General features: G+C 40.9%; 1 protein-coding gene across 1 annotated transcript in view; it reads right to left on the reverse strand.

The window, feature by feature from the left end:
* Positions 1-9382: 9382 nt before the first annotated feature.
* The window catches only part of LOC101860026 (dnaJ homolog subfamily C member 16), a 14822-nt gene continuing 9431 nt past the window's right edge, over positions 9383-14773 (reverse strand). Inside the window, exons 10-14 of the mRNA XM_005101847.3 lie at positions 14416-14483; positions 13406-13555; positions 11883-12047; positions 10850-11041; positions 9383-9894 (exon numbers count right to left, since the gene is read on the reverse strand). Coding sequence (XP_005101904.2) covers positions 9684-9894; positions 10850-11041; positions 11883-12047; positions 13406-13555; positions 14416-14483 — 786 coding nt within the window. The 3' untranslated portion in view covers positions 9383-9683. The remainder of the gene's footprint in view (positions 9895-10849; positions 11042-11882; positions 12048-13405; positions 13556-14415; positions 14484-14773) is intronic.

Here is a 14773-nt window from a genome sequence, read left to right on the forward strand (position 1 = left end):
CCTTCTCTCTCTCTCTCTCTCTCTCTCTCTCTCTCTCTCTCTCCTGACTACGACTGTTTTTGGTTGTGGGTTTTTTTCAAGGTAAATATCTACACCATCGACGCAATGAAATACCCCTTAGGGGGCGGGCTTTGACCACACCTGTCAGTTCCAACCCAAGCTGAGAGGGATACAACATCCGAGCAGAAAGACTGAGATACTCGATTTTAAAAACTCTCCTTATTCGGGAATCGAACTCGGGTCTCTTGTGTCGACGACGATGCGCCTCACTGCTACACCACAGAAGCCCCTTTAAATACTGGGAGAACATTTTAGAGGTGGGACCTCAGAATGTAACACCCATCTCCAATAAGACTATTATTAGGAACGAGATCAGAGGCGGGATCTCCGAACTTAACGTTCCTCTCCGATAGGGTTGAGCCAAATAGGTTGATGAGAGTCTTGAAAACTCCACAAAACGACCCGAGTTCAAGAATTCCCAGTCTGGGAATCGAGCCAGGGCCATCCACTCCATAGTCCCACATAATAAAAACTGAGTTAACAAAGCGCCCCACCCCATCCCCTCAAACTGTACACAGGAGAGGATTTAGCAACTAAACGTAACCACTGACACTTGAAACAAGGTGATTGGATCACAAACCGTTTATTATTTTAAAAAAGTGTTCGGAACAACAAGAAAACTCACATATTGGGGTGATGATCAAAACCGAAAATAGAAGGAAAAAATGAGCAAAAACATGCAATAACAAACAAAACCAACCATTTTTACATACAAGTACCAAATATACAAATGTTTTCTACGTGTTAACAGTTCTGGCACAGTGGCTTCGTTTTCGCCTCGTATTCCTCCAAGTACCCTACAGAGAAAAGAAGGAGGAGAGCTAAGGACGATAGATGTTTGATAGGAAAGAAGGAGGAGAGCTAAGGACGATAGATGTTTGATAGGAAAGAAGGAGGAGAGCTAAGGACGATAGATGTTTGATAGGAAAGAAGGAGGAGAGCTAAGGACGATAGATGTTTGATAGGAAAGAAGGAGGAGAGCTAAGGACGATAGATGTTTGATAGGAAAGAAGGAGGAGAGCTAAGGACGATAGATGTTTGATAGGAAAGAAGGAGGAAACCACAAGAGAGTACAAACCCCGGCACAAAGAGAGTTTTGAGTTCGAGTAAAGAGAAGCAAATTAACAAAACAAAAAATCGTTTCGTGCTGAGAAAAAGCAAGACAGACAGACAGACAGACAGAAACGACTGAGGGAAAGAAAAGAAGTAGGACCTACCAGTAGAATTCTCCAATCGCTCCTGGTCCAAAGCAAGTTCCACATAGTTTTAGAACAACTTTTGCAGCACTTGCAACACAAATAGGTCATATTTTTAAAAATGTATTAGTAGAGGTTTTACGGCGCTCGCAACTGCATAAGGTCATATGATTTAGATTAGATTCAGTAAGAGTTTTACGGCACTTGCAACACAATAAGGTCATATAAGTGCCGAAGAATGTGTTACAAGAGAGTAACATACACAAAAAAGGAGGAGAGACAAGGACGATAGATGTTTGATAGGAAAGAAGGAGCAAACCACACCAGAGCACCCGCCAACCACCCACAGGTCATATGAGCGCCAGAGAGTAACACACAAAGAAAAGAAGGAGACAAAAGGAAGGTAAAAGTTTGATAGGAAAAAAAGGAGAAAGCCCACACAAGAGCAACCACCAACCACCCACAAAGGTAAAAGTTTGATAGGAAAAAGAGGAGAAAGCCCACACAAGAGCAACCACCAACCACCCACGAAGGTAAAAGTTTGATAGGAAAAAGAGGAGAAAACCCACACAAGAGCAACCACCAACCACCCACGAAGGTAAAAGTTTGATAGGAAAAAGAGGAGAAAACCCACACAAGAGCAACCACCAACCACCCACAAAGGTAAAAGTTTGATAGGAAAAAGAGGAGAAAACCCACACAAGAGCAACCACCAACCACCCACAAAGGTAAAAGTTTGATAGGAAAAAGAGGAGAAAACCCACACAAGAGCAACCACCAACCACCCACAAAGGTAAAAGTTTGATAGGAAAAAGAGGAGAAAACCCACACAAGAGCAACCACCAACCACCCAGTCCAAAGGGAAAACCCACTGTGTCAGACCTAAAAAAACCCAACACACACTGAGAGAAAGGCAGTAGCCTACACTACACACTCAGGAACAGAACTACGACAACACCAAACAACATCAGCTATTACATACATCCAACACAAAGGGAACAAATTTCATCCTCGATAGTTCACGACACACGAATACACTTGAAAAAGGACGCAAGAGCTGCATGTACTCTATCTGAACTCCTTTGAAACCATAAGTTCCCAAAATATAAATGAAATTGTAGAGAAAAAAAAACCTTGAATGTATTTGACACAATCTAAATTAGTTAACAGTCTGCCCCCCCCCCACACACACATAAACATACACACACACACACACACACACACACACACACACACACACACACACACACACACACACACACACACACACACACACACACACACAAATAATTTATACTTCAACAAAGAATAGCTACATATCATTGGGGGCAGACAAAAAGTAACACAAGTAGTAACACCTAGAAAAAGCAAAAGGAATTATACAGATACAGACAAAAGTAACCACACCACAAAGTGTACCTACCGCCAGCACAAAAGAAAGACATGGTGTGGGCCACATGTATACCCAGTCCAGTCATTCAAATCACAAGGCTTTACAATCCCTTCGTTAAAACATGTCCACTCCAGAAATTGCACGAAAAAAACAATTTACACATCAGTCATAACTTGTTTTACTTTTAACGTAGCTGTTTTTTACGATCAAATTGACACACTTCAGGTCATTTAGGAGACAAGCTTCAACCGTACCAGTTAAAACCAACCCAGGATGAGTAGGATACAACATCCCATGCAGAAAGACCAAAATACTCGATATAAATCCTCCCCACTTGGGGACTGAACTCAGGCTTCCTGCATGCGACAGCAAAGTGCCTAACCACTGCACGGCAGATGCCAGTACGACTGTCAAACAATTACTTTCAGTTGTACCCTTTCAGGACAGGCAATAGATCTTCAACCTTCAGAATCGACATAATATCTAATACAAGTATAAGCATTTTTCTCCTCAGAATTTACTTGACTCAACAGATTTTTCATGTGCTTTTTTTCCCGTGTTTTGCCCATTTCATTATTTGTGAGCATTGTGAATTCGCAATCTGAGTCACCCAGTGCGAAATGTTCAAATGCAGTAGCTAACCTTTGACTTTTACATGAATGATTTTGAATTCATGACTTTCTTTCAGAATTGCGAATTCAAGCCACGTGCTAAAATTAAAAAATGGTATACAGTAACAACATAAAAAATGTTCAACTTTTCACGATAATTTCACACACACACACAGCTACAGCAATGAAAGCCGTCTAAATACGATAATAAAACAATGATCATTTCTTATTCATAATAATAATAATTTGAAAAAAAGTAATAATAACAACAATCAATACCATTCCGGCTGTGCACTTTCACAGCTAACAAAAAGCTTGCCGCACAAAATAAAATCACATATTCATAAGTTATAAAAACTACACAGATAATGCCCCTTACATCGGGTATCAGAATAAAAACTTCAAGTGCATGTTATAAAAGCTAAAAGATCCAACATGTTCGATCGCTTTTTGTTTTTTTAAGTATGTATTTTTACACCCCCATTGACACAATTTAGATCAATTGGCTTTGGGGAGGACTTCCCCTGCCAGTCAGTGCTTGCCTTCCCCTGCCAGTCAGTGCTTGCTAACCTGGCTAAGAAAGGAGGGTAAAAAATCCCAGAGGAAAGACAGATACACTCATTAAAATTCTCCCCTCTCGTGAATCAAACCCAGGCCTCCTGCTTGCGACAGTGAAGCACCCAACTGTTAGGTGCTTACTAACTGTTAAACCACAGATGCCGGTCCAAAACATGTTTCAGTTTCACTCTGTCAGTCATTCCAATATCAATTTTTTAATGGTTGTCGAAAACCACAGAGATATACTCAAACCAATCACCATTTAAATACAAGACAATAGTACCAAAAAAATGCAACCACAGAAAGAAATTAACCCCCAAATACAACGTCAAGAGGAACAAAAAGTACTACAAGGCATGTAATCATGAACACTAAATACCAAGCCCTTGAAGTTACACAAAATCAGATCTATGAAAGTTTAGTTTTAGTAAGAGTCTTACAGCACTTTCAACACAATTAGGTCATGTAAATGCTGAAGATGAGAGGTGTTACTAGTACTAGAGAGTAACATACAAAGAAAAGGAGGAGTAAGGAGAGATAAGGACCACAGATGTTTGATAGGAAAGAAGGAGCAAACCACACCGGAGCACTCACAGATCAATGGGAGCATTTTTTTTTACATTTTCCGATGCTGCTCAGATACATGTGTCTGCAGAAACATCGGGAGACTTCAGAAGTCATGTCAAGACATGGCCACACTCACCGGTCAGCTCTTTATTTTACATAAACGTTCAAGGAGTCTAAAAGGATGCTAAAATATTCCATGCCTGTCACAACTGAGAAAAGTATAAAAATCATAATCCATCAAACAACAATCATTTGAAATTTCTTGTACAATCATTTGGCAGGTAAAAGTTTAAAGTAAAAACAAATTCACCCAAAATCAAAAGACAGTCGAGGGAAAAGCCTGCCAGTCATTACCACAATATTTTGTACTTTTAAAGTCAGTAAACACAAAACATAGGCAAAAAGTAAGGAAAAAACAAAACCCTTGAAAAATAGGACCATATCTAACGGAAACACAAAAAGAGATTTCAAGAAAAGCTCAAAACATATTCATTTTATTCAGTTATACAGCTTACAACATAATTGACAAGGTACGGAAGGGCTAGTAAGGTATGAAAGTGTCGCAAAGTGAAGGAAAAACATTGCTAGCACAGTCTGTGTCCTTTGATTGACAGGGTTCAAACACCAACATCATGACACGTAGATTTCAGAAAATGAGATTCACAGATTAACACTCTTACAGCTTAATTAAATGCTTTTACTTCTACAGAATATAGTAAAACATGGCTATAGGCCTAGTGGGACTTCTAGTTCCAGAAGAAAAGTCCCGCTGTACGCAAGTTCCCGTTATAGGCATGAAAAGGGGAATTACCGAAAAATCACACACTACGCGCTCTCCTCTTCTTTTACAGTCTTTTTGGCCTATCCTAGATCTAGGCCTAGGGCTACGCCACACCACTTTTTGAGCAGCTCACGTCTCTCCGCACCATCTCTCTCTGCTGCTTGCTCTACCTCATTGATCACTGGACTGGCCAATCACAACGCCGCACTGCTGACTGCTTGTTTGGAGCCCACCTACAGCCCCCCACCCCCTTCTCCCAGCTAGAGCTAGCTCGATCTCTCCCGCTGTATCAGAGTTCGGGCCTTTCCTTGCCCCGTTAAACCCGAGCACAGGTAATTGAGTTTACATAGAGAAAAAAGGGGGGGGTTCCGAAAGGTCCCGCTGTAGGGAACGTCCCGCTGTACACTATAGTCATGTTCTACTATATTGTTAGATGTCAAACTAAAAAAACACGGGTCAGATTGTCTCAAGCTTTGACACAGTGAGCAAGACATCTGTGTCAGTAACGTGTAGTGTGTTACTCAGTTCTCACAAAAACGTGGAGAAGTTACGATAGAACCCGGCCTTTCTAAGGGCATGAGCCGCTGACATGACATAATAAGTACAACAATGGGCAACCATCTCTTCAGTTTTCAACTGCTTAAAAGAAGGTGAGATCCTAAAAATAAACCATCCTACTATTTCTAGTTCAGTTTCTTTTCAGACAAATAGGTTATATAAGTGTCAAAGATTACAGTGTAACTAAACAGCAACATACTACGAAAAGGGGGAGGAGAAATAATGATGATAGATGTTTGATTGGGAAAAGGGAGCAAACCACACCAGAGCACCCACCAACCACCCTCCTCAAGTTTTCAAACACTTAAAAGCAGGTGAGAACTCAAAAATAAAAAACCCTATGTCTGGAAAAATATGTCATGACATTATAAGACAAGATTTTGTTCAAAACTGTGAAAGAGAAGCACATTTCGAAAAATAGTGCTACAGACCTGCCACCTACTCCATGACCAAAAATGGTCACTTTTAAGGACAAGTGGGCTAACCCAGATTTCGGGGGTTTCCAGAAATCTTGACCTACACCAAAAGTGGGCATTACCCTACCTATAGGAGGTTTGGTTTCATTGGTGTGTAGATTTGTTTGGTTATGGAGAAAACCCTCCTGGTCTTTTAAGGAAACTGAACAATGGTGAAAAACTTTACCTTCAATTTTCTCAAAACAGCAGTTTTCGGGATAGCCCACTTGAGCTTAAGAGCAACCAAATAGGAGTTTTCCTCAAAATCCTCCCAAAAAATAGAAGTAGGAGAGAAAAAAAACATCTGAGTCCAATGACACTGACCAAGACATCCATCCACCTGTCTAAGACAACCAGTTTTCTCCTCGACAACGAGTGGCCGTCTTGAGCAATTTCGACTATATCTTCATATATAGCTTCGCCAAAATAAAAGAAGTTTAAAAGAAAATAGATTCATTATAAAAGAGCAACTTTGTCCAACTCTTCATGAATGAGATGACGTGTCAGATTTACATTACACACCGAGAAATGTGGAAGCAAGCGTGATAAGACACATACACTGAGGTATCACCGAAGTTTACCAAAAACACTAAAGATTGCACACCAAAAAAACAAAACAAATATCATCATCACCATCACACTTAATAAAAGGACACACATACTTATGCAGAAAACTAATCATAACATCAGTGTGCGACTTTAACCATACATCTGCTAAATTAGATGAAACACTTTTTCGGGGGAAAAATGTAATTTCTTTATTTTCAAACAGATTTGCCCAAAATTTGTGTAGATTGTTTCGAGGTTTTTTTTATTATACTATCATCCAATGCAATTACTGTTGTGAATTTGAAAGAATAAAGTGTTTGACTGTCATGGTTAGAGTTGTACACCAATGAAATAAAACATTCTCAGCTGAAAAGTGGAATCTATATAAATACACACCTTGTTTCACATGTACAACCAGATTATGTACTAAGAATAACTTATATGAAATCACAGGTACGGTATACAAGTATTGCACACAATAAAAATACTGTGTCATGCATGAACGCTTTTCCAGCAGTCAGCATATCCTCAGCAAGCTGTTCAAACGTCTTAAGCCCAGAAAGCAAAATTGGTCAGGGGAGAGAAAAAACTATTTCATTCTTTCAAAAATTGAACCTTAATTAAGTATCTTTTCTGGCTTTATTCAAGATTTAGAATTTGAATTTAAACAAAATATTTCTCAAGAACATGCAACCAATACCATAGATTAAGAAACTGCAATTTTTTCTTTTTTTTTTCATTTAAAATCTTGGGCTTGGTACATCGGAGTAGCTAGCCGGCGATATGAACCTGTCGACACCTCATATTACAGGCTGCAGGGTAGGAAAGGGTAACGTCTTTTCTATGGTCGCTCGGCCACCACGAGGCTTCCTGTCTGCAGTGTGCATCAGGACACATACAGTGATGACATCATGGCCTCACAGGCAGGCCATACGCACACCTATTCAGTGGCGGTAGGACTTGCACCTTTTTTTCTTACTTAGGCCCGAGGTCCCTCTGGGACAACGGCCGCCAACAAGAGCTCTGCACAAATCCCAATCCTCAAGCAGTTTCACCAGCTGTCCCAACGTATGCCCTCAACCTCTATACATTCTTTGGTCGGCCTTACTTCCTTTTCCCAGACGGATTCCAGCTTAGGACTTGCCTTGTGTTGCTACTCACACCTAGCGATCGCGCAATTGCTTGGATACAAAGATCACTAAATAATGTTTAAAATATTACAATTGACATAATATTATGAAGGAATGCAATACTCTTCGGAGAACCGTATTGAAGCATTCTGGATTGCCCTTCATACATCTTAAAAATGTCCTGCAGCATACTGATTCAAGAAAATAAAGCTTTTGACAGACATACCAAAATCATTTATCCCAAGCATCATCTTTTTATATCTAAGACCTGATAAACATTCTTATGCTCTCTTTCCCATAAGAAAAAGCAAGAAATGAACCGTTACATCTGACATTCAGACTAAGAGAGAAATATCATAAAATCAAAATCCATGACATTGTCTTAGCAACAACACTGACGAGAAAAAGCAACGATTATTCATCAAAAAATTTTTTCAAACTTCAAGAATATTCCGTGCAATAGTACAAAAAATGAACACAAGTGGCAAATTCGGTCTAGCGTCATTTTGATTAACATCTCCTCGCAGAAGTCAGTATGAATTAATGATATTTGTTCAAACCCCTATTGACATGATTTAGATCATTTCGAAGGCAGGAAGACAGGCCTTCAACCCTGACTATCAGAACCAACCCGGGACGAGAGAGAGATACAACATCCCAGCAGAAAGACCGAGATACTCGTTAAAAATTCTCCCTACTCGGGAATCGAACTTGGGTCTAGTGCACGTGACAGCGAAGCACCCAACTGCTTCTCCACAGTTGCTGTCATATAATCATACATCATAATAAATTATCAAAAACCCTATCTATCTAAATGCATTGACAGTCAGCACTCATACATCTGAACCACTGGCCAATGATATGGATGATTTGGATTTTGTACATGCCAGTGCTATCAAATACCTAAATGGGAACCCCTATCCTTGTATAAACATAATATGGACCTATCTTCTTCATCCCCTTATTCATCATTAAAAGGACACCCCATTCTCTAGTACAAAGGCTGACTTTTCTCACACAGCCATCAAATAATTAAATGGACATTCCTATCCTTTTATTTTTTAAAATCCATATCAATCGATAATATATGTGAAAACAGTGTTCACATGGTACTTGCTCAGATACACACTCCCTCACACCTTCCTTCATTCCAAAAGCATTGACCATATCTCTCCTTCCCTCACACCTTCCTTCATTCCAAAAGCATTGACCATATCTCTCCTTCCCTAACACCTTCCTTTATTCCAAAAGCATTGACCATATCTCTCCTTCACTAACACCTTCCTTCATTCCAAAAGCACTGACCATATCTCTCCTTCCCCACACCTTCCTTCATTCAAAAGCATTGACCATATCTCTCCTTTGGAGTGTATCAAGGAAGTCGAGATCTAGAGGGAGGGAAGTAGTACTTGGGCAACCTACTTCCTCTGGTGGTAGACAGATAAGATAAGATAAGATAAAATGAGATAAGATAAGAAAAGATAAGATAATACTTTTTTATCCCACAGGGGAAATTTTTCTTTACGGTCCTGTACAGCCAAGAAAAATTTCCCTCTGGGATAATAAAGTATTATCTTATCTTATCTTATCTTATCTGTGTCTACCGCCCAAACAGAGCTGTGCCCTGCGTGTTGTTTAAGTCATCATTAATATCGACAGTCAGCCGAAGAAGAAGAAAAAAAAGTAGCGTAAAAAAAAATCACAGAAACAACACAGATCTCTGTCCAAGCTCTCCTTTCTTTTAGTTTCCGTAAAAGTTTTACGGCATTCGCAACACAAACAGGTCCTACTATAAGTGCCAAGGCGTTCCTCCTCCCTGCCACTCTCATTTGCTCATCTCCGGCCAGTACGGAAGTCGGACTTTCTTCACCGAGCCATCAAAGACCCGATCCATCCAGATGGACAATCCGGCCAGGAGCTCTTCCTCAAACAAAACGTTTTCCTCCCGCGTTCCGCCATCGCTGGCGCTGTCAGAGTCAGAGTCTCCGAACCCCACGGCCTTGGTGATGTTCTTGCCGTGCTCCTTCCTCATCCACCTAGAAAAAAAAATTAGGCTAGTTTTGTACACCCGTCGTTGTTTTCTTCACATTTTAAAATACTTCTAGTACGAAGATCTCTTTGAAACTTTCAGTATTTCTCAAAAAAATCATTTTGACAGACTGCTAAGCAAAGCATACGGATCAGATTAACGAGTAAATTTCCGCCTTGGAAAGTGGTGGCACAGAGTTCCCCACGTCGTATGGATACGATAGTAAAACACGACGTACGGATAGGGGGAAAAAAAAAAAATTTTAATACTTAAAACATGTGAGTGTTTCTACGCCCTCATCAACAAAATTTAGAACATTTAGGAGCCGGGCTTCTGACCCTGCCTGTCAGGGCCAACCTGGACTGAGAGGGATACAACATCCCAGCAGAAAGACAGAGAAACAGTCAATCCTGCATCAAACAATCACCCGTGCAAATGGCCACTTCTACTTTCCATTTTCTCCCTTCTATGTTTCTTACATTATACAACACTAAGATGTCCATCTGTCTAAGATAACCACTTTTCTCCTCGACAATGGGAGGGGGGGGGGTGGCTATCTTAGACAATTTCAACAGTACAAACAAGACAATAACAGTCCCCTTGTACAAGGGAAAAAAGCAAGAAACACACACAGAAACAGGCAACATAATTTCTTGGCCAGGCCATACTTGTACAGATACTTTACTTACTTTACTTTTCCGATCCAGCGGCCATTTGGGTTCTAGCCCTTCGGTCTGTACTCGTATAGATCTATATCTAGAAGGACATTTATTTTTTGTCCTGTGTTTATTTTTCGAGTGCCAAGGTAATGATCTTATGAGTCACAACCATTTGACTTATTTGTTACTATTTGATTATTTAATCAATTTGTTTCCCTAGCTTTTGTCCCCTATGGTAGCCCCCCCCCCCTCCCCCGAGGCACATAGAGTGACTGAAAGATTTTCATCCAAAATAGCACTTACCTTCGAGCCCTCTTCGGGTGATAGATGTAGTAGCATTTGCGGTAGCCGTTGATGGCCAGCACGCTGCCGATGCAGTTGCGGTTGTTGATGTTCTCCAAGGTCACCTTGAAGTCCATCGTCAGCTCCAGAAGGTGACGGTACCAGTCCAGGTAGTACTCTAGCTGCAGGAAGGCGAAGGTCAGAGCACTGTACCTGGAAGCACAGAGAACATGAAAGGAAGTTAGATTTAGTTCTCCTCCTCATTCTCCTCCTCTTCTTCTTCTTCTTCTTCTTCTTCTTCTTCTTCTTCTTCTTCTTCTTCTTCTCCTTCTCCTTCTCCTTCTCCTTCTCCTTCTCCTTCTCCTTCTCCTTCTCCACCCTTAAAGTACAGTATCTATCATGTACTGGGCCGTTCTGTTAAGTTCTTCTGTCAACCTGTATAGCTTCTCCTGCAGTGTCAAATGGGTTGGCCAATTTTCCTATCTCAGGGCCACATGTGTCCTGCACTGCTGGAGGATGTGTTCCACAGTTTGGTCCGCTTCTCCATGCTGGCTTTGTGGTGATTGTAGTGGTTTAAAATATATGTACATGTGCTGTATGAGTCTTGTGTGCTGTGTTCAAAGTCCGAAGATAATCACTTGTTCTGAACACAATTTAGTTCATTATTGTTTATAAGGTGGCCAACTTAGAAGACAAAGTGAGAGGAAATTCAAGAGAAGAAGACGGCGTTGGATTTGGGGCACACGCTTAGAAAGACAGTCCACAATGTGACACGAGAAGGCCTAAGATGGAATCTCTGAGGGAGGGGGAGGAAAGGAAGTAGCTTTCATCCACGAGTTACGATGGAACAAATCAACTGTTTCGAGCTCCACCACACGCCATTTTGAAAAGAGGCGCACGACAGAGTCTTACACTGGGCAGCCGAAAAATTTATTTTTTTTTGTTTAAAGTAAAACATTCAATTTCATATCCTGACAGTTTGACGTAAATATTCGGGAGGGGGGGGGAGGTTTACAGGTTAGCACTATTAGTTAGTTCTGAAGCGGCCACTGACCTTGAAAACGGCTGCATGATCTCGGCAAACTTCCTCATCAGCTTGGTCTTGGAGTGCTCGTCCACCAGCAGAGTGACGGTCAAGCCAGTGTCCGCCTCGGCTACCAGGTTCTGGAAGGTGTCGTAGCGCAGCTCGTACAGATGGATGGTCTGGTTGTCCGCCGAACTGAGGATAGTATGCATGATACATTGTGAACGGGGTTGCAAAAAAAAGAAAGAAAGAAAAGTAAAGAAAAACATGTGTTTTACTGTATTTATTTGTAACATAATTTAGTCCTAAAAAAGAATACCCCAGTAGGGGGCTTAAGAGGCCGATTGGTTGGTGAGTTCAGACACGTAAACAATATCAAGCAAGTGTCGGTGACATGGGGTGAAGATGGAGATGGTCACTGGATTGTGTCCTTGAACAAGACTCGCTAATCCTGGCTAAAAAAAACAGGGCGCTGCACAGTGGTCACCAGCAATGGCATGTTTGTAAAATTGTCTGCATTGGTGTTACATTGTGAATCTTGTAATTTTTTCGTATGTAATTCAGTGCTTCTACCAGCTGAAGCTGAGAATAGTAAGGAAAATTCTGCCGGGGGTCTGGGGCACAGGCCCCAAATTTTTACGGAGGGAGTTGATAATGATGGAGGAAAAAGTACGGAAATGGCAGAAAGTACGGATTTCCGTAAAAATACGGAAGAGTGGAAGCACAGGTAATTAGTGTTTTTAAATGTGTATACAAATATGTATGTTTGTAATTGTAATCAAAATTTCCTGTGGGATCAATCAAGTGTTGGTATATTGATTTATTTTACAGCACACTCTGTGGCACATGACAGCAACCACTGCAAACCTGCACTTAGATTTAGATTTAGTAAGAACTTTACGGCACTTGCAACACAATAAGGTCATATAAGTGCAGAAGAATGGTTGTGTAACAAGAGAGTAACGTACCCAAAAAAGAAGAAGGAGGAATAAGGACGATAGATGTTTGATAGGAAAGAAAGAGCAAACCAAACCAGAGCACCCACCAACCTGCACTTATCACTACATGGCATTGGACAGAGGGGTGAGAGCCAAGCTGTGGCTTTATCAATAACAACAACAATATCTATGTATCTAACTTTTTTTAGTTTTTGTTGGAGTTTTACGGCGCTTGCAACTGCATAAGGTCATTTATCTAACCTATGTTCATCTATATATATTATATTTGTGAAGGTTCGTCACTTTGGTCGTCTAAAACTTCCGAACGACTAAACTTTCGAATTTGAAAAAAATTACGAAGGTTCAGAATCATTTAAAGGGTGCACAGTTATATAAAGGAGTCTGAATTCACTGTAGTTTAATTTTCAGTTTTTCATTAGTTTCGTTTGGATCTAATCTTGGGAAAGTCCGTCTTCTAAGACACCATTGTAAACAGGAGAGGCTTCCGTTCACAAGCAGTGTGTACTTATCCACAATGACTTGACGATCAATTCTTTTGGTCCATTCATCGAACGGGGTACCCAGCTAGTACAAACATCAAGGTAGACCACTCACCACGACGGAGGTCTCTTCTGGGCTTTCCTGGCCATTTTGTCCTTCTTCAGCTGCTCCATCTCGTCGGCCGCCAGCTTCTTCATGCTCAACGTGAGGAGGCCGATAAACGAGATGGCCGCCAACGCTGTCAGCAAAGTCATGCCGTCGTAGCTAGAAGACAGAAAATCCGTTGCACATTTACTCAGGTACAAACTTCATCCACAACTGAACCTACAATTAAATAATTCACATGACTAAACGATTGTTTTTAAGACTCTTTCGTTAAATCTTAGTTGGAGTGTGTTAGCATGTGCTGATGAATCAGGTGTATGTAATTACAGTATGACTGACAAAATTCTTCCTTATGGAGTTGAACTGGTTTTCGTGTACATATATCAAATATTTTATTGTGGGTGAGGTTTACCCTCGGTAATCATGTCACTGATGTAAATTGCTCGGAGCCTTTACTTGTACCGGATAGAGTACTATACAAATGCAGTCTCTTATTATTATCATTTAATGTCAAGTATTTGCCAAAAGAAGTTAGAAAATATATAAAACGTGGCATCGGTGAGGCTCTCGGACTCACAACAGTAAGGTCGTGCCTCACTTCACCCAGGTGGAAATGGGTACCCGGCTATAGACTGTGAACGATCTTGTCAGTTTGATAGTGTTTGAGCGCATGAAATCTGCAGCTTGCACTGTATGCTTCCGGGGAAGCCGAGAAAGTTTCTAAGTGTTCTCAGAGGGTCTGCTGGGGTAATAATACTTGTAAAGCGCATAGAGCAAGCTCTTGAGCATGGATATGCGCTGTATAAATGCAATTATTATTATTATATTATTATTATAAAACGTCAGCAAACTGTTTTCATTCCTTTGCAAAATTTTGCTTATAGGAGACAGGGGAGGGAGAAGGAAATGGGAGGGTGCGGGAGAAGAGTAGAGGGGGAGAAGAGTAGAGGGGGGAGGGGGGGGAGGGGAAACAAGAGGGACAAGGGGTGTTTTCCACCTATAATTCCACAATTCCTCACCTCGTGCAGTAGTAGTAGACCCTGTCATACCAGTCAACCAGTCGGTACAGTATTCTTGTCATCAGGCCCTGGTGATTGATTTTGCCAAGTTATTTATTACCATAACGTTTTGTTTGAGCTTTAGTACGAGGTATATGGATCTTGCAACACAATTAGGTCATATGTGGAAATTAGAAGTGTTACAATAGAATAACACAAAAAGAAAAGAAGAAGGAAAGGAAGATAGATGTTTGACAGGAAAAGAGCAAACCCCACCAGGGCGCCCGTCAACCATCCACACTTCACCTGTAGCTAGAAAGGGCAAATTTTGACACTGAAGAGAAGTAGAAGGAGAAGAGAACATCATCCCCCCCCTCCC

This window comes from Aplysia californica, unplaced genomic scaffold (genome assembly GCF_000002075.1).
Source record: "Aplysia californica isolate F4 #8 unplaced genomic scaffold, AplCal3.0 scaffold00301, whole genome shotgun sequence".
NCBI lineage: Eukaryota > Metazoa > Mollusca > Gastropoda > Aplysiida > Aplysiidae > Aplysia > Aplysia californica.